We start from the raw sequence: 21,172 nt of genomic DNA, 5'->3' as shown, positions 1-21,172 counted from the left end.
TTTTAAATTGAGATTTCAACAGTAAAAATTTTGAATTGAAACAGTTGTATGATGTAATATAAATAGCCGTTGATGTGATGTTTTGAATGTAAAATTGATTTTTAGAATAATATATAAAATAAAAAATAAGTATTTGATGTGATATTTTCGGGGAGAAAATTTTGGATAAATAGTGAATTTTTTGGCAAAATCCCACCAACAACCACAACCTAAGTATAAGGGAAATATTTTTATTATAAATAAGTTTTTGGTAAACTAAAGTGGCAAATTATATCAGCTAAAAAATATTTAATATTTTTTTTTATTTATTCTAATTTAAAATATTATATTACTATATTTTTCATTCAATTTTTTACTTATTTTTAAACGAACACAATATTTTTATAATATAAACTAATAAAATAAAGCTTGTAGTAAAATTTGATGTGTAATATTACATATAACTTTTTTTAATCAATTGGAATAATTGTACAGATCTAATTATGTACATTACCTATGCGTTCAATTTTATTTTATTTTTTATAATATTATATTTATACTTTATCTAGGGTTTGTTTTACTATAGTTTGAAATTAACTTTAAGTATTAATTTGAATTTTTGTTTTTCAAATATTATTTGATATACTATTTTATAAAAAAAATAATGTATTTCTTATTTTAAACTTTATAGGATACTAATATAAATTTCAATTTATATATATATATATATATAAAAGATGGGTGTGGGGTTCACCCAATCAAATTTTTTTTCAAATTTTTTGATTATTTTTTATTTTTTAATAAAATAAATATGTATTAAATTCCATTAAATATATATAATTAATAAAATTATAATTAATATATTTTTAAATATAATAAAATAATTGATTTAATTTTATAATTAAAGTAAATTATAATTTTGTTTATTTATACCCCTAATTAAGGTTATTGAAAATATAATAACTTTGAAATGAAATTTTATTTATTTTTATAATTAAAATAATTATAATAATAATCAATAAAATTAAAACTATCATTAATTATATTTTGTAATCTTAATATATATAAAAACGCAAACAAATTTCATAATTCTATAGTTTTTCTTTATTTTTTAATTCTTAAAAAAGATTAAAATTAAAATTAATTTAATATTTTCTTAATTTTTATTTATACCTGCAAATAATGGATAATGAAATTTTTAAAATTTTTTATTATAATTGATATTAAATAATTATATTAATTGATATAGTTATAATTGATATAATTTATGAAATTATAATTAATCATGATAATTTAAAAATATACTTTAATTATATATATGAAAAATAGATCTCATATCAATTTATTATCTTTTTCTTTTTTTCTTTTTTAAAAAATAAATTTATATTAAATATTCATAATATATACCATATAATACATAGCAAATTTATAATTATCACAATCAATATATATAATTTGATAATATAATATAATATATATATATAATACTTCTTTTATTTTAAAATTAAATAATTAATTTTATTTCATAGTATTTGAACTACTCATTTATTTTAATTTTATTTTATCTATTTATCTATATAAAAGAAAAAATCTAACTTATACCATTTTTTTTTTCTCATTATTAGTTTTTTAATAAAAAAAAATTATACTATTAAATTAAATATTTATTATTAATATACCATAACAATATACTTAATAATAATAATAATAATAATAATAATAATAATAATAATAATAATAATACTATTAATGATAATTATAATACTAATTAATAATTTAAAAAATGAATTACTATTATTTATAAAATATTGGAAATTTTTAATAAATTTAAAACTAATGTAATATTCTAATCAAAATATATAATTAATGTTAATTATATTCATAATAAATAATTTTTAAATTTTTAAATTTTAATTAATTTTATAACTAATTTTTATAAAATAATTTTAATCATACAGATTAATTATAATTATATTTGTAATTAACACATATCTTTTTAAATAATAAAATTTTATTAAATATACTTAAATTTATTATGAGTAAAATTAATTATGACGTTTATGATTGGAAGTTACCAAATATTAAAGACGTCAATTACGATTAATTAACGTCGACATTAATGACGAATTTGATGACAACCCTCATTTCAATGTCTATAAAGGATTATATCTTCACCCCATTTCAATCATACATCAACTTCTCATCCTTTCATCCTCTCAATTTTATTCATTTTTTGGGTAATATTTTTTCGGCGAGTTTCCGATTAATATTTAAATAACGTTTTTATTTTCCTTCGCCACCCAATATAGTTGTTTTTTTTCCCTGCATTTTAATAATCGGAGTTCCAAAATATTTTGACGCCACCTAATCTGAAGATGATGGTCGTATTAACATATAATTTACTTATAATATTTATTTTATTTTTATTTTGTACCGTGTATAAATAATTTCATATAATTTTGTGTTTACAAATATTTTTGTATTATTTTTTTTTGGTAACTCATATATATTAGTTTATATTTAATAATAAAATTAAAATTTAAAATTGATTTATTTTTATTTGCAATATTAATTATATTTTTATGTTATGCAGATTATCCCCACATGACAAGATCAATTTCTTATTTTTTATAAAGTATTTTTCCTGTGGTTTTTCCTCATTTTTTCACAATGTTTATCTCTTTTTAGCTATTAAGTACAATTTTTTTCTCCAAAATATTGAGATTGTATCTAATCTAAAAATGATACAATAGTTTAAAATATAATTTATTTATAATATTTTATTTTGTTATTGTTTTGTCCTTCGTATAAATAATTTAATAGTATAACTTTTTTTTTTTGTATACTATAGATATTTTTCTATTATTTGCTTTTTAAATAATTTCTATATTAATTTTTATTTAATAATAACATTATAATAAAATTGATTTATTTTTATTTATAATATATGTATTATATTATTCAAAATTTTTCATTTAAATTAAAAAATTTCATTTATTTTAAATAAAAATATAAATATTGATAATTTAATGGAGTTTTTATAATTTTATTCAAATATATTTGTGTATATATAAATTTTCAATAAATTAATACTATTTTATTTTATTTTTCTTTATTTTTGATATTTTTATTAAAATAAATTTATATTAAATATCCATAATTAATATATCATCACTAACATATTTAACAAACTATAATTAACGCAATCAATAAATATTTTATAAATATAAAAGTTGATCAAATTATTAAGAATATGATACTATGATTTATATGTAAAATACTTATCTATTTAATTTAAAATTAAATAATAAATTTGAATTTAATAAATAAATTTGCTATTATATATATATTAATTACATAACTATTGATTACATCAATTCTAATTTTTAATTTTTAAGAGAAAATAATAGATGTTTTCTTTTAATAAAAATTTAACGGAAATATAAAAATATTTGATGAACAAAAAAATATATATATAAAAATACCGTGCATCGCACGGTTTCCCATTAGTAATAGAAAAAACAATTTAAATATGGTTTGATTGTATTTATAACATATCATTAAATGATGTATTGATTTAATCGGGTGCTTATTTTTGCCACCTCTATATTTAATCTTATTAAATTAAATTTGATAGTTTATAATATATAATGATGATTTTTTCTTAAACTTGGATGATTATGAAATTAAAAAAAAATAAAAATACAACATAGAGTATTATTCTTTTATTTTTTATTTTTTATTTTTTATTTTTATATATGCAAGCAATATAATCCATAATAAATGAAGTCTAATGAAAAATTAGAAAATCTAAGCCCAAATTATTAGTTGGGATAGGCATATGAAAGTCAAACCCAAGGAAAGAAATACTAAAAAAGAAGTTTAAGAAAATATGATTTTAACCCACATACTTAAGACATATTTGTTCCAACCCAAATAATGATGATGGGTTACATGATTAATAGCATTCTTAATGAAGGCTTATGGTAAAAATTATATAAAAAATATTTATGATGGAAGTCACAAAAAAGTAATAGAGATTTAATCAGACATATAATTAAATCAAGAGAAAGACAATGCTTTTTATTTTAAAAAGAGATTGATTTGTAAGGGAGAAGAATAGATAAGATTGTAAAAAATATCATCTTACATATACTTATTCATTCTTTTTGTTGATAAAATATATCTTATATATTTGCAAAAATTATTATTTCTATCCACCGACCGTATTACTAAAACTTTCTTTAGATTGAAAATTAGAAACTAGTTATTTGTTTGATTGTTAGATTTGTTTTATACTCCCTCCGCTCTGGGTGAGATGATCCATTTGGTTAAGGATACAATATTTTAGGTAGTATAAATTACTAAGTTATTAATAATAAATTATGATATTATTTTTAAATTTTTTTATACGAGTAATTTTGTTAGTATTTTAAATATTTTTAACATTATATCTCAATAAAATATATGTAATATGAATATCATTTTGTTGGACTGTGGGCCCAAGTACCACATTAGAAGATTTAGAAAATTTCACAACTTATAAGTTTCACATGAGCTCAAACTTCTGGAAAAATATAGTCATTAATTATTTATCCGTAAACGGGAGTTTCCAATAATTATTAATTTTAATGTAGATTTTTGTTTTCCTGAATAATAATTAAAATGACATAGTATCAATGGATGCATCAATTCACAATTAGTTTTTTAATTTTACTCTAATGTAATACTAATTACTCTCTCCTTGGATCCGACACGAAAGATTAAAAAATATATATATTTTATTAAAAAGGTGATGAAAGTAAAATGATAGTTGAAAGTATATTTGAAAAAGTTAGTTTGAAACTAAAAAAATGATGAGAGAAAGTAATAACATAGCCGCATTTGTTTTAAATAAATGTTGAAGAAAGAAAAATAGTTAAAACGTTGATTTATTAACTTTGTGAAAAATATGTAATGAGATAAATTCAGACCACGATTTAAATTTAGCAATGTTGTATATTATTTTAATATACAACCTGGCTGTGCTGCTACACTAATTAATGTTTATATATATATATATATAGTTCTAGGGCATTGGCACACAGACATTTAGTTTTATTTATTCAAGTAATCATACATGATGCATATATATGTATATCATTGATCATCGATCTCTTACCCTAAAATTCATTTACTGTTACAGACATATATATGTATATGTTGGGAAGTTGCATGCATGCATGCATGTTGATCTGCAATGAGATAGAGAGAGAGATCCATAGTTGAATTATTATTATTATTATTATTATTATTATTGGGACATTTGATTAATTAATTAGCAAGTATAATATAGTAGTGATGATGGGGTGGGAGGGGAGCTATGCATGTAGAATGGGTGTGGTGTCTTTATAATTGGTGAATATATATATATATATATATAATTAATTATTGGTATTGTAGTAATAATAATAATACTGTGGGTGTAATGGATGAAAGGGAGGATTGAAGGGTGGTTTGGATTATGCATTAATTAATTAATTGTAATTAGTTAAAGTAGGCGGGGGCGTCTGCGGGGAGGCGGGGGAGGAGGTCGACGGCGCCTTGGGGGAGGAGGTGGTGGACGGTGTTTTCGACGAGGAGGTGGAGGTGGAGGTGGGCGGCGTTTTGGGTGAGGAGGTGGTGGCGGCGGAGGGTGTGTTAGTGGTGGAGGCGGAGGAGGATGAATTGGATATTTTGGTGGTGGCGGAGGAGGATGAATTGGGTATTTTGGTGGTGGCGGAGGAGGATAAATTGGGTATGTTGGTGGGGGTGGTGGTGGAGGGGAAGGAGGTGGTGGTGGTGGTGGGCTTGGAGGTGGAGGAGAGGGACTTGGGGGTGGTGGAGTTGGCGGGGGAGGAGGTGGTGGTGGCGGTGGAGGACTAGGAGGTGGTGGGGATGGTGGAGGAGGAGGTGGCGGTGGCGGTGGGGGACTAGGAGGGGGTGGGGATGGTGGAGGAGGCGGGGGTGGAGGACTTGGAGGAGGTGGAGATGGTGGAGGAGGAGGTGGCGGTGGTGGTGGAGGACTTGGAGGTGGTGGGGATGGTGGAGGCGGTGGAGGCGGTGGCGGTGGAGGACTAGGAGGTGGTGGGGATGGTGGAGGAGGTGGAGGCGGTGGCGGTGGAGGGCTTGGAGGAGGTGGAGATGGTGGAGGAGGCGGTGGCGGTGGAGGTGGAGGTGGAGGACTTGGAGGTGGTGGCGATGGTGGAGGAGGCGGTGGGGGTGGTGGTGGAGGACTTGGAGGTGGTGGCGATGGTGGTGGAGGTGGTGGTGGAGGGCTTGGAGGTGGTGGGGATGGGGGGGGAGGAGGTGGTGGCGGTGGTGGTGGACTTGGAGGTGGTGGCGGTGGTGGTGGACTTGGAGGTGGTGGGGATGGTGGAGGAGGAGGAGGTGGTGGCGGTGGTGGACTTGGAGGTGGTGGAGATGGTGGGGGAGGAGGAGGTGGGGGTGGCGGCGGTGGTGGTGGACTTGGAGGTGGTGGGGATGGTGGGGGAGGAGGCGGCGGTGGTGGTGGACTTGGAGGTGGTGGGGATGGTGGGGGAGGAGGCGGCGGTGGTGGAGGTCTTGGAGGCGGTGGAGATGGCGGGGGAGGTGAAGGAGGCGGCGGCGGTGGATGCTTTGGAGGCGGTGGAGATGGCCGGGGAGGAGAAGGAGGCGGCGGCGGTGGATGCTTTGGAGGCGGTGGAGATGGCGGAGGGGGAGAAGGAGGAGGTGGCGGCGGATACCTTGGAGGCGGTGGTCGTGGAGGCGGCGGCGGAGGAGAACAAGAGAGTCCAGGAAGTCCCGGTATGCGCACACAAAGTCTTTGAGCCTCCGCAGGTGCAAATGCAAACACCAACCCAATAATCAAAATCCACTCTTTTACTCCCATATTATTTATATTTATTTATTTATTATTTGTATCCAATATAATATTCATAGGAATATATAATATGTCTATGGAGTATACACTTCTTCTATGAGAGATTTATTCACTTCACTTCACTTCACCCACCCCTTACCTCAAATTTAACAATTTTGCCCATCTATTTATACACTTACTTACATAGGTTAGTTACCTACTTAAATATATTACCAATCTTATTTGTCAAAATCACATATTTATTTTATAAAAGTACAACTATACTACTACTCCTTATTCTCATTACAATTATTTAATTCATTGGTTGAAATTACATGCAAATTAATGGTTCTTGCATGACACTTAAAATTATCACAATACTTGTATTGGAGTAAATTATTTGAGAGATAGATGTACATCCAAGTTCATGGATAAAATAAAATATATAAGCAAGAATGTAACATGTTTATTAATTTAATATAAATATCATCTACTTTGAATGTATTTTATTTATATTCTTATATAATTAAACATGTTTATTTATTTCAACAATGACTTAAGAGAAATTAAAATTAACTCTACATATATCAAATGAAAGTGAAGTAAAGATTTGTTTTATGCCTTAAAAGATAATGAAATGAAAATTTCTTTATAAAGTAAAGATCTATTGAATAGCAAAAGTAGAAAAGTTTTATTGACATGATAAATAAGAGTTATAAATTATCCAAGCATGCAAATAAAGTCGTATTTAATTAGTTTGGCCATGCCTACATATTGTTATGTACTTTATTTATTTATTTATTGGAAGTATGCAAAGAGTCAGAATGCAAATATTTAATCAAGTAATTATGGCAGATAGTTTACTAATTAGGAAGCAAAGTCCAGTTGCATAGTTGATGATTTTTATTTTTATTTTTATTTATTTTAATTTTGATTTTGGTTTTAAATAGTAATTTTTAAATATACTATTATTTTTTGAGGAAAAAAAAAAATTTATCTTCATAAAAAGTCATGATGATTAAATCATAGAAAAAAAAACAAAAAGAGTGACCGTGAAAAGAACAATCAAAGTGTATGTTTGTTTGATGTTTGAGATTATAATCCAAAGTTTTCATTAAAATGAAATGCTGTTTGATTAATATTTAGCTACGTTATGATATAATATATTTTATTAAAATAAATTTAAAATGAGTATTTAAGTATTTTAAAAACTATATTGTGATTAAATATATTCGAAATGAATATAATTTTGTAAGAATACAATTATAAAATTGCTTTTTACTCCCTCACATAACCTCATATTATTTTAGGACTATAAATAAACTACTTATAGAAACAATTTTATATTTTAAAAATTTTGCAGAAATAATTCTCCGATATCATAGTTACATGCATGACACTCTCATAGTCCGCCGAAGTTGATGTGTTCACACGCATTGTAGCTATGCTATTAGTGTCACGTGATCATTTAAAGTACTAAAATGATAAAAGATATCAAAAAAAAATATTAAAAAAATAATTATTTATAAATATAATATATGCATGCACAATTAAAATAATTCAATTTCGTAAAATAAAAATAGAGTGTGCCCTATTAAAAGTTCACAATCCTTAATGCATATTATTATTATTTTTTAAATAAAGTATTTCTTCTTATAAAATACTTCTTGTTCTCGTAATAATAGTCTTATCTACATTGCACATCCAAAATAAGTAATATTAATATTATATCGATAGTAACTTAAAAAAATATATGAATAATTTATTTATTTTTTGTTTTAGCGAGTGTATTTGTGTAAAAAATTAATGATATTTACGTAATAATAATAAAAAATAAAAGTAATTTTATGGTGGTATAATTATTTATAAATGAGATTATTTTTTTAAAACAAATAAAAATGATAAAATTGAGACGAAAGAAAGAAATAAAAACAATAAACATAAGTATTTTAATCACAATTTCATAAAAAGATGTTCGATAATTAGTTGTTAGATGATTTATAGCTGATTAATTAGTTCACCACAAGAAAAAATCATTTTTGTAACAAAATTTTTTTGTCTCTAAATCTACTTTTTCCGTTACTAATGACATTAGAGACGAAATTAGGAACGGAATTGCGTTAGCTACGTGAACTTTAGGGACGGAATTCCGTTACAAATATATTATTTCTTTTGTAGTGGTTAGTTTGACTAGTTAGATATATTATTTATTTATTTATTTATATTAAAATATTCGGTAAAATAATCTTTTTTTGCATTAATTGTTTATATATAAAATAATAGTTAAACATATTTTTAAATTTTATTTTTAAACTATTATTTTGTATTCTTTAATTTATTGTTTATAGAATTTTTTTAAAAAAATTGTTACTATTTAGTGGAAATTATAAGTGTATTATTAATATATTTTGTATTGGCGGGGAGGAAACGAAGATACTCTTTTGAGTTTTTTTGTTTAGTGTCTTAGTTTGAGTTTGAATTTGAGTTTAAATTTTTAATTTTATTTTTTTTATTTATATGAGGTACGAAGAATTATACTAGTAATATAAAAAATAATATATATATATTGTTGTATATTGGCTTTTTGTAAAAAAATAATATATATGAATTAATTAGTTAAAATAACTTTTCTGATTGAAAAGATTTGGAGCATTGAGTGGAGAGGCATACATTTCTTTAGATCTTATTTTCATGCAAATTGTGTTTCTTGACAGTTAAAATAATTAAGAGATGAGTATGAAATTATATGTAATATTATGATATATAGGAATGAGTTCACCATATGAAAGAAATTAATCAAGTATGATGGAGGGCAGCTAGACACAATTATTAATTTATTTTTTATTTAGAGAGATGATCGAGTAGTACAAAGTACATATATGATGGTCGATCAACTATGTAAATATTACAGATAGAGGTACGTAGAGGAATGCATGCATGCATGCATCAGATAATACATACATATATTTATATGATCAATTAAGAAGGTGAGAGCACCATCGATTAAAACTTTATTAAATGAGATGAATTATTGGGAAATTACTTGATTTTGTGTGTGTGTGTGTGTTTTTTGTCAATATTATGATTATTATTATTATATGTGGGGTTTAATTAAGCATATAATTATATAGAGTAGCAGTATTGATTTAATGTTGGTGATGAAATGGGGATATTGGCATTAATTAATTGATTATTTATTCCGGGCGGGGTCGGCGTCTACGCGGGGGTGGGGGCGGAGGCCGGCGGCGTATCCAGTGAGGAGGTGGTGGGGGTGGGGGTCGACGTCGTCTAGGTCTAGGCGAGGGTGGGGGAGGAGGTGATGGCGGAGGGGGTCGAGGTCGTCTAGGTCTAGGTCTAGGTGAGGGTGGTGGCGGTGGAGGGGGTCGAGGTCGTCTAGGTCTAGGTGAGGGTGGTGGAGGAGGCGGTGGTGTTGGAGGGGGTGGTGGTGGTGGTGGTGGAGGGGAAGGAGGTGGCGGAGGTGGAGGGGGTGGAGGTGGGGGTGAAGGGGAAGGTGATGGTGGCGGTGGAGATGGCGGCGGAGGTGGAGGAGGCGGGGGTGGTGGTGGTGGAGGTGGAGGGGGTCTTGGTGGTGGTGGAGATGGCGGCGGAGGTGGAGGGGGTGGTGGTGGTGGTGGTGGAGGTGGGGGCCTTGGTGGGGGTGGAGATGGAGGTGGAGGGGAAGGTGATGGCGGTGGTGGAGATGGCGGTGGAGGCGGAGGCGGAGGGGAAGGTGGTGGTGGAGATGGTGGTGGAGGAGGAGGTGGTGGTGGTGGTGGAGATGGAGGAGGAGGGGAAGGAGGAGGAGGAGGTGGTGGTGGCGGCGGTGGAGATGGAGGAGGAGGGGATGGAGGTGGAGGGGGAGGTGGTGGCGGAGGTGGGGGCCTTGGTGGTGGTGGAGATGGAGGTGGAGGGGAAGGCGGTGGTGGAGATGGCGGTGGAGGAGGAGGTGGTGGTGGTGGTGGGGATGGAGGAGGAGGAGAAGGAGGAGGAGGCGGTGGCGGTGGAGATGGAGGAGGAGGGGAAGGAGGTGGTGGGGGTCTTGGTGGGGGAGGGGATGGTGGAGGTGGCGGCGGTGGCGGTGGAGATGGAGGTGGAGGGGATGGGGGTGGGGGTCTTGGTGGGGGAGGAGATGGTGGAGGTGGCGGTGGAGGGGATGGGGGTGGGGGTCTTGGTGGAGGTGGAGGTGGAGGTGGAGGTGGTCGTGGCGGTGGTGGAGATGGAGGTGGAGGGGACGGGGGTGGGGGTCTTGGCGGCGGAGATGGTGGAGGAGGCCGAGGTGGTGGTGGTGGTGGTCGATGCCGTGGGCGTGGAGGCGGAGGAGGAGGTTGGCAAAATATACGATGAGTTGGTGGTAAGTGACTCCCCGGCCTATATGGTCTGCAACGGCTAGAATTGGCGCTCACATTTGACGCCAAAATCAGTGTCAATAATACTACAAATGATAGTCCCTTATTCATATCCATATTTTTGACTCTACTATCATTTACCCTTACCCACATTATTCTTTCATATCTATTTATACCCAAAATTCATCTTTATTTTTCACTATTTATTAAACTCTTAGTACAAATCACAAGTTAGGCAATTGCTTAATTAAAACTGTACATCCATAATTTAATTTTCCCAACTAAAAATGACTGTGCATCCATCAATTAATACCCCAAATTCACCTCATTCTATCTTCCTGTGGTTGAAATATGAACTATGCTACAATTACATACATATTCAATTACTTAAATAATTTTTGTCGGTAACTTAAAGATAATAAAATATTGAATTATACATTAAACATAATTTTATTTTTATTTTTTTTTAATGAGGTGGGAACCCGCATACATTAAACATAATTTTGATTTGGTGACTTGTGATATAACATACATTAGATGTGTCCATTCGTGTTTTCAAATTGTGCTCATGTCGCGTTAAGTCATTCGTGTAACGAAAACCGTCAATCTAAACTCGACCCGAACCCAAAATTGACCCGAAATTCTAGATCCGAACACGATACAGGTTTTTTCGCATCGGGTTTAGCTCAACCTAATTTAGTTTTAGGTCACTCAAAATTCGAACAACACCGTTACAAAACAAATCCAAAAACTTAAAAAATTTAAATTTACCTAAAAAATCTATTTTGAATACAATGTTTTATAATATACTATATTTAATATAATACTTCATTCGTCCAATTTCTATTGTCCTAAAGTATATTTGCACGATTTATTAGGTGATTGTTTTTTTTTAATATGAATTGACAAAGTTGCCCTTAATTGTATGGTAGATATTAAAAGTAATAAATAAATTGAGGGTAAAAATATAAAATTTGCGTTTAAAAAATGAAATAGGACAATAATTGTTGGATCGTTCCAAATAGAAAAGTAGGATATTAGTTTATGGACGGAGGGAGAATAAACATTATCAATTAAAATAATAAAAAAATTAATTTCAGATTAATCCAAAACTTAAAAACCGACCTGATCTTTATATTTCATATTATCAGGTCAATCCCAAATTCGACTCGATTACGGCACAAATTTTTTTGTATTTCGGGTTCGGATCGATCCGACCTTTTGCAAACTCGAAACACTCAGATCCAAACCTAAAATATTTTAGATCAAACTTTGAAATTGAATTTTATTTTGACACCTCTGAGATAAATTATGGTAACTAGTTTTTGGCAGCTTCCGTTGCCCGACTAACTGGGTCAGCATTTTTTTATAAACAAGACAATATATCTGACAATGTTTAATAATAGAATATATTATAATGTCAACATACAATAAGTTTATTATACAATACAATATAAAAAATAACATAGACGGCACATGCTCCTATATTATACTCCCTTCGTCCCAAACAAGGTCCAATATTTATTTTTGGCACGAGTTTTTAGACGGATAATATTAAGTAAGATAATTTAGAAATTAGGTGATGTGATGGAGAGAGAAATATATATTTTATTTTTTTATTTGGATGGTGCGAGGGAATAAAGTATGGGGTAGAGATTAAATATAATTAATTATTTTATATTTTAAAAATATTGCATTTGAGAGGTACCAAAAAAGGAAATGTTGAGTACATGTATTGTATACAAAATACATCCCATTTAAAAAAATGTATTTGACTTACTTAAATAGCCAAACTGACGTGACCCATTAGCATGATAACCGTCACCCATTTTGGCTGAGAATGTGTTTATTTGACAATTTTATTTTAATTTATTATTATTATTATTATTTTGAATAGTAATTTTTATAAAATGTGTTATATATATAATTAAAACATATTTCCCCAATCAATAGCGCTTTGGTCAGTGATACGTGATTAGATAGTGCAAATTAATAAGTTATCAATAACAAGTTATTATATTATTTTTTTATTTTTTTTATGAGTAGATATTTTAAATATTTTAGAATTATATCTAAAAATATATATATACAATATAGATATCATTTTGTATAGATAATAAAATTCATGTATAATACAAGTAAGTAAAGAATATATTTATTTATTTATAATAAACTTAAAACTATTTTTTATAAAAATTGATAATATAAAAAATAATATTTTATGTTAAATTTTGATTTTTACGAAAGAATAAAATATATATATTGAAAATCGTATTAAAAAAAAAAAAACAAATAAACCCAAAATAAAAGTTAATTTTTAAAAGGTGAAATAAATAAATAAATAATAAAAGAGTCTAACCCTTGTAGAGACATCATTTGAGGGTTGAGTAATAGATTCGATCCTAGACATGTGTTGGGTAAAATTGTGTGAGTATATATTATGTTAGACAGATAATAAAATTCAATATGTCAATTATTACAAACAAAAATACTTCTTATAAATTTTTTTTTCTTCAACCCAAAATAATAAAACCCTACCATTATAAAAAAATAAAATAGGACAATCTCGGTCTTCATCATATTTTATGTTAACTTTTATAATACGTAATATGCATGTCAACTTATTTTATTAATTGTAGTTTATTGATGCAGTTGAATTTTGGTCGGTAATTATTCTTCCAAGTTTGCTCCATTAATTTATTGTGTCCGTAGATTTTAAATGAACTGCTTAATGGTTGACTAAATTTCAGAATTATTATTATTATTGCTACGATCTAATTGAGATTAAATAGATACACGTAATACTCTGTAAACTATTCCAGCTTGAAAGCTTACTTTACACAAACCCTATATGACAAGCTAGATCAAAAATACATTTCCAGGTTCAAATTTCACATTGGAAGATACGAAGAAAAATTCACATTCTTGTAAATTATTGACTTGATCTAGTTCCAACGGTGGTATGAATGAAGTGAACTGGGTAGCATTAGACATTGTTGGTGGCGGTGGACTCTCCCTCGTGACATGCGAAGGTGTCTTGTGTCAAAAGTCTCATTGCGATTGGGTCGGTCCCAACAGTTGTGGTTGGTCAGATAGCAAGTCTCTTTGTATTTAGGCTGTGAAAAGTGGCAGAGAAGACCATAAATTGGTCCTTGGTTTGAGGAAAATTTGTTGTGGTGCAAACCCAAGTCCCACATTATATACAAGTACCACGTAAACTCCACTAGTATGAAGCATTTTGAAAGAAGTCCAAAAACAAATCCGTACGGGCTTAGCCTAAAACGGACAATATCATACTAGTGTTGAGTTAGCCTAATCCCAACAAAAAACTTTGAAGCCGAACCCAAACCTAAACCCGAACCAAATATGCAATCGAAATTCATTCTCATAACATAACAAAACGCACCTAATAAATCTACAAAGATCGAACATTCACCGAAGGTAAAATTAGATTGAATATACAGCCAACTATGCACAAACTACCGGCATTGCCGAGCAGACTTGCCTATATCCTCACGCACGTGCAATTTGCTCCAAGATTTGCAATCGGGGTACTTACAACGGTGAAAAAGGGGCAATCCTCGAATCGGCTGATCCACCAAGAAAAAAGACAGAACATTACTTATCATGGACTAGTTAGTGTCTACCGGAAATTATATGAAGTGCAAGAGAAATATATTTTGAAATAGGAAAAGAAGACGAGCTTACCTTTTTAGTTCACAGCCGCGGAGCTTCTACCTCCATTTGGCATTTTCGCCATGAATCTGTCGTGGAAATATGCATACTGCTGCCTGCCATAGAAGTCGTCTGGCTGTGCCGAGTATCAAAGTACTTTCAAAGTTGGATTGTCCCGATGTAGCTAATGAAACTTCGAGTCCAATAGTAATTTCGAGATAACTATATCCTTGGTATAGGCTGTAATAATCCTTTCAAAATAATGTGATATCCAAATATTCTTCAACCAACTTATATTCTTGATATCACAACGAAGCAGTGAACTTACCACCAAAATTATTTTCCGCCACTGCGCTAATAATGGAAGGGACCAACGCGTTTCATATGATTAGTATTCCGTAGCGCTTTCAATCAACCGCCTTGCAGTACGCCATGAATCTCCCTTATCAATAGTCTTGAGTCATTGGAAACAAGTTTGCTTCCATATATTATCTCCCGAAATAATTCATGCTTACAGGCCGGCTTGAATGGCTCCAGTTCTTCGTATGGTTCAGTGATCGCTTCTAGATTGTGTATTCTTTTCGCTGGCTGGACATGCTTCCACCAGAAATCAGACAATGCTATATTCAAAAGATTCCAGTACTCGACATTGCGGTATATCCTAAACAAACTACTTCCATTAACAGTCCACACATACATATCCATCCAATCTAGATCGAGTATTTCCATCATACCTTGAGCTTGTGGAATATAGTACACTGGCACTCGTTTCCAAGGAGTGGCTACGCTCATATCACCTTTAAAAAATGGACATTTTATTTCAAGAATCCCATGGTTCTCCAAGGAATAAAAAGGGGGGTTGATAATTCCGTCAGGCGAAGCAGCTAACCAACTATCTTCATGGTTCTCCTTCCTATACACCTGAAATTCAGGAAACGATACTGTGTTTCCAGTTATCAACTTGTATCTTTCAAGAGCTTCCTCTTCTTTAATGTTGCTCCAACAAGTAGCAAGATTTCCGGAAAATGGTTCAATTTTCCCGAGCTTTTCTAACCACAGTCTACATCGGCCATAAGGCCAAAAACCAACTGCCAAACTAAATGTACTCGCTGTCAGTTTATGCTTTCTCAAGTGTTGCCAATTCTTGAACCAATGCTGAAGCCCTTTAGATTGAAGAATAGGATGACTTTCACCGGGTAATACTGCAGCAGGAAAACCTTTTGGAGTGCTCCCGTACCTCCTCTTTCCACTGTAGGGTGGAAAGTTTAATGCGCTCTTAAACTTGTTCCTATACTTGCTAAAATTTAGATATTCAGGAGATGAAATTAAATTATAGAAGCTCTTCACTGCCAAAAATAGATGGCAAAAGTATATTAGCATTGAATACGATAACAGCATCACAAAGTTCCTCAAAAATATAAAACATAAATAAATATATAAAAACCATTACTTTAAGGGAAGAGATACTAGGCAGAGACCACTTTGGGGCAAACTATAAGAAAAGGTTGAGTAGTTTTAAGAAAAGAGAAATGGATACAATATCCATAGACCATGCCAAAGATTATGACATTTCATCAAGGGAAACATGCAACAAACCATCCGAGTGTATATATGTTAACTTAAACAGTAAACATGTCAAAACTTTATCAGAAGTTGGTGACTTTTCAGTGGATGCTGAAAAGTAAAAATATTTATTTGTTTATAGGATTAGATGGTAGAACCTTGGGAGATATACCTTCCATGCACACATATGCTCCCAAAAGTAAAACAAATCAATAAAACCCATTTGAATCTTCTTGACACCATGTAGTACCAGTGCAGTAATACTTTATGTTCCTTAGTGCATCCTAATAATAGTTTTAAAAATTCTTCTCTATAGGAATGATGAATTTATAAGCACAATAACTCATTAGAAGATTACACAAGTAACAATGCTTAAAAAAAGAAAAAAAAAAAAAATCCCCGCATTAGTCACATAAAACACCAACCAACCTATGGAAGGAAGCTGACTCCCTGAGGTCCAACTCAAGGTTGCAGCTTATTGAGACATGAGACCATACGACACTAACAACTTGCATCCAAAAATAGGTAAGATTATGGATTGTCCCTTCCAACAGGAAATGCATAAAACCTAAGAACTTGTATGAGAATATAATGTTTATCAATCTGATCAATATCACCAACTCAGAAAATTATCCGCAATATCAAAAAACTTAGCTTGAGAGCAAATACCATTGATTTTGTTTGCTCTGGTATCCGCCGTGACAGATGGATCCTTCAAGGGTTGAGTAAAAGTAGGGCATTTTTTGGAAGTCTTGACAGGGAAAGTAAGCACAGATTCTGCTTTGATGGCCACATTTGCATTAACAGACTTGGACGTTATGTACAAAACTAAAGCATACGCTCTAGACACACCAAACATTGCCACTGGAACCTGAAACGCACCGAACAATTAGTACAAACAGAAAGGTGCAAGAATGAGCATCATGACTAGGCAGAGGCATCAACCAATCAAGCCATATTCTAAGTTTAGATCATGAATAAGGCAGATACATAAAAGTTATTGCTGGAATGACATAGTGGTACTATGTGAAATGTGTATTTCGGTGTGGTCTAGATTCGATTGTCACTATTCATTGTATTCTTTCTCTTCTATATATAGGTACATATACATATTTCATAGTGGTACACATCAAGCACCAATTTACATTGAAAATATTTCATCAAAAACACAGTTTTCATTCAAATATAGCACTAAACACTTATTTAACTCACATTAAAAAAATAATAAAAACAAAAAACTTTGATTTAAATCTTCAGTATTCTCGAACTACCACATCTCCCAAGTCCCAACCGACATCCAAACAAATTACACTCCCTATTTGAGAGAAAAACAATAAATTTTGCAGGTTCTGCAAATTATAGTGTGGATTAGATGAGAAAACCGCACTTGAACCTCCCATATAAAATGTACCAGACACTACTGCAATGCCAACATGTAAGTAATGAATTTTCCAAAAACACATTAAGCTGGAAAATGTAAGATATGCAAGCAAACAGTGGATAAACGAATAAACGTAAAACTCACAAAGCATATTCACCTTAACTTTCCGAGCTGCTGCAGGAGGAACAGATACATGGCTCCTCATAAACTAGGATAGATAACCATAAGTGACCATATATTCAGCCCATAAGAGAACGAAGAAGATTATAATCTGGCCGGTGCGGCGGCGGCGGCGCCGGCAGAAGAAGAATGGGAAGAAGGTTAGGTTGGATTTTTAATTAGGGTAATTTGTGGCATTTATCGTTTTATATATTTTACGGGGTAGAATTTATAATTTTCAAAAAATTGATGGACCGAATGCAATTAATTTCATCGCCGTCATCTACACAAACCCTAAATTCACCGAAAAAACTCTTCTCGGGGAGAAATTCACGATTTCGTCTGGGAAGATTGAGCAATCCTCAGGATGAGCGCGTACATGAGCCGTTTGTTTCCACGATCCAATTCAAGCTTCTTCCTTCGTAGCGGACTCGCTCTGGATGCGAAAGTCGTGCGGCTAAGGGAAGAGATGTACCTCATAGACGCCGGCGTGGGTAAGCCGCGGATAGCCACTCAGGAAGAGATCATCAAACCCCCAAACCACGACGGACCGGCTCGCTTCTCGAACCGAGTCGGCTTCCTCAACCCGTCGAACCAAGATTCATCGGTGAAGAACCAGCTCCTGCAGCGATTCTTCGTTGATCTGGTGACCGGAGATGCGCGGGCCAAACAGCAGGCGGCGGCGCGGTTCGATGACTTGGTGGGGCTAAGCGACACCGTTAGCGGTGGGGAGCAGCCTCTCCTCCTCCCTCGGAGGTTCAGGAAGCAGCGAGCGTGGACTGAACTTCTGAAGAAGTGGAGGTCCAATTCGAAGGTGAAAGGTTTCGTGGCGCAGAGTACAAGAGGAGGCTATTCGATCGCCATTGCCGGTTACCTCGCGTTTGTCCCGACTCGTAACGCTATGAATAACAGGCTCAGCGGCGATCGCTATATCATCCAGAGCATCAGCCCTAAGAATTTAGTGGTTGCCCCAGTTCGATGATCACATTTTTGGTCGATTTTGGGGTCCCGTTTTGCCTTTATATCTCTTACTCTATAATTCCTATTTATTTCAGCTTAAGTTGGAAGGTCTTGAATTTTTCATCATAATGCATAAACATATTTGTTATTAATCGAGTTTATTCAACAAGAAACGAAAGGAATATGTGTGTATGTATACATACGTTTATATTGTTGCAGGTAGAGATGATGCAATGACAAATTTTGAAATAAAGGGGTGTCCTTTATACTGTCTGGTAAGTTTTATAGGTGAAATATGTAAACACTAACCAGGTTCTTATTGATAATTTATTCCATGCCTCAGTGGATTTACTTGATGGCCATTTGAGTTGTGAAATCTTTGTATTGCACAAATTAGTGTTGCCTCATTGTTCTGATATATTGAGAAGAAAATGTTTGGAGTATGCAACAGGCTGTTTTCTTGGACAAGTTTTTGAGGGGATAGAATGTGGTGATGATAATCTTATAGAAAGATGGACCTTAGGGCTTTACAATTCTATACCATAGGAATATTGCTGGGGGCCCTTATATTCGGTTTCAGAAGCAAGAGAATCTTTATCGTGCTTAGGAGTCTTTTCTTGTATATAGTTACTACATGTGCACAACTCTTATTTTACATCCTCTTGATGTGTTTAATGAAAGCTATATATTTGTTTCTCAAGAAAAGAGAAAGGTTCTGTGATTTCACTGGAGAAGAAATACAAATCAACTTTAGAAGATGGCTTCTTGAATCTCTGTGATTTGTTGTTTGATCACATGGGGATTAAGCATGCCACTCCTATTTGGTCACAAGGGTAATATTTGTTCTTATTATTATGGCCTCCTATTTGGTATACGATAATTTGCTCTTATTCCTTAGTCATTGCCGCAGTTTATTAGCATAATGTGTGGTATTCTTCTTCTTGTTTTTAGGTTTGGGGTATTGAGACTGTAGTAAGATAGTTTGCTCTAGTCATTGCCGACGTTTATGATAGCATACTGTAAAGCCCTGGTTTGTATGGATGCCGGTGTTCTACCATATTTTTTCAATCTATGGCCAATAATCTGTTTGAGACTTTTCTTGGGTGATCAGGGTTGAAGATGCAAATTTGAATTAAACTTTTGATAATGTGGAAATGGATGGTTGATTGGGCCTTATTATCCTTGAAAGTGTTCAAATTGTTGTTAAGAATGAGATGAGATTACTTCTTGTTAAGGTGTATAGAATTTAAGTGAAGTGTCCAAATACAATAGCTTGCAAACTAAACCAGGATTTGAATTGTGGTCATTAGTCACCATATTGCACCAATTTGGCCACTTCATTCGGCTTTGTATAATCATATTCTATTGTTCTTCAAATCTTTTGTTGGTTGATTAGGATACAATTGTAATTGAAGAATGGTCTATACAAACGTCGGATTTCTCCCCCCAATAGCCATTATTTGCAGCTACTTATAGTGATCACTTATCAAGAATCTTGAAAACAGTGGTCATCATGATCATCCCTATGGCTTAACATAATGGAAAATGAATATATTTAATCCCATTGTATTTTTGCAACTACATGAAACTCCATCATCAAACCCTGAACTCCCATGAAAACCTCTTCACTACAACTAACAAGCTAAAAAAACCATTCACCCAACAATAAGCCAATGAAGAAAAACATCAAATCAACAACAATCTACTCAAAGATTCCAAATCATTACATCCTTAAAAAAGAACAAAGTATACACACACACACAACCCTCAAGCAAAATTCCTTATTACTACATATCCCAAATCCAAACAATCTAACTATCCTCGAACAAAACATTCATTCTATAACATCACCCCACAACATTCACATATCCCCACCATTTCCGAGCATACAACTCATAATTCTACGGCAAGCATGCCTGACTCGAGGATAAATCCTCACGGTATGGGCCGTCGAGTCCTTCCACACGCCCTCCATAACCTCCACGAACAGAGTCAAGCTTCTGATCGGAGGGATGTACAGAGTCAACGGCACCGCCGAGAACGCCACCGCCAAGAACACGTGCAGCATCGCCACTAGATTAATTCGACAAATCCGAGGAGACGTGTATAATTTCTAGGGCTGTCGGCCGCCTTCGAAATTAGCCTGCCGATGATCGGAAAATGGGACCCGATGATGAACAAACAATCAAGATTTCAGACAAAAAGGGGATTTGATAGGGAGATGACAATCAAGAACCACTCGATCGATCC

General features: G+C 32.8%; 3 protein-coding genes and 1 long non-coding RNA gene across 6 annotated transcripts; 2 read left to right on the top strand and 2 right to left on the bottom strand.

Annotated features, from left to right (window-relative positions):
• Positions 1–5,056: 5,056 nt before the first annotated feature.
• On the bottom strand, positions 5,057–11,310 carry LOC127253793 (uncharacterized). Its single transcript, XM_051278596.1, has 2 exons — positions 10,559–11,310; positions 5,057–6,560 (listed from the first exon to the last, which is right to left on the bottom strand). The coding sequence occupies exons 1-2, from the start codon at positions 11,299–11,301 to the stop codon at positions 5,510–5,512; spliced, it is 1,794 nt and encodes a 597-aa protein (XP_051134553.1). The 5' UTR covers positions 11,302–11,310; the 3' UTR covers positions 5,057–5,509.
• LOC127253879 (uncharacterized) lies at positions 6,368–6,742 on the top strand. 2 transcript variants are annotated; one of them, XR_007839366.1, is made up of 3 exons: positions 6,368–6,411; positions 6,520–6,588; positions 6,643–6,742. It is a non-coding gene; the product is annotated as an uncharacterized LOC127253879 (long non-coding RNA). The 2 variants fall into 2 exon arrangements; XR_007839363.1 differs by lacking the exon at positions 6,368–6,411 and adding an exon at positions 6,418–6,471.
• Positions 11,311–14,035: 2,725 nt separating the features above from the next.
• Positions 14,036–18,108, bottom strand: LOC127247774 (uncharacterized). 2 transcript variants are annotated; one of them, XM_051269827.1, is made up of 4 exons: positions 17,961–18,108; positions 17,092–17,293; positions 14,893–16,205; positions 14,036–14,774 (listed from the first exon to the last, which is right to left on the bottom strand). In XM_051269827.1, the coding sequence occupies exons 1-3, from the start codon at positions 18,006–18,008 to the stop codon at positions 15,271–15,273; spliced, it is 1,185 nt and encodes a 394-aa protein (XP_051125784.1). In that variant the 5' UTR covers positions 18,009–18,108; the 3' UTR covers positions 14,036–14,774; positions 14,893–15,270. The 2 variants fall into 2 exon arrangements, with proteins under 2 accessions (XP_051125784.1, XP_051125860.1); XM_051269903.1 differs by having other exon boundaries at positions 14,893–16,156.
• Positions 18,109–18,341: 233 nt separating this feature from the next.
• On the top strand, positions 18,342–18,944 carry LOC127246700 (ribosomal protein S1, mitochondrial-like). Its single transcript, XM_051268220.1, has one exon. It carries the CDS (start codon positions 18,342–18,344, stop codon positions 18,942–18,944), a length of 603 nt encoding a protein of 200 aa, XP_051124177.1.
• The last annotated feature ends 2,228 nt before the right edge of the window (positions 18,945–21,172 follow it).

This window comes from Andrographis paniculata, unplaced genomic scaffold, assembly GCF_009805555.1.
Source record: "Andrographis paniculata isolate CXL003 unplaced genomic scaffold, ASM980555v1 Contig10END, whole genome shotgun sequence".
Taxonomy (NCBI): Eukaryota; Viridiplantae; Streptophyta; class Magnoliopsida; order Lamiales; family Acanthaceae; genus Andrographis; species Andrographis paniculata.
Note: the sequence above shows the minus strand (reverse complement) of the source record. Positions and strands in the feature narration are given on the sequence as shown.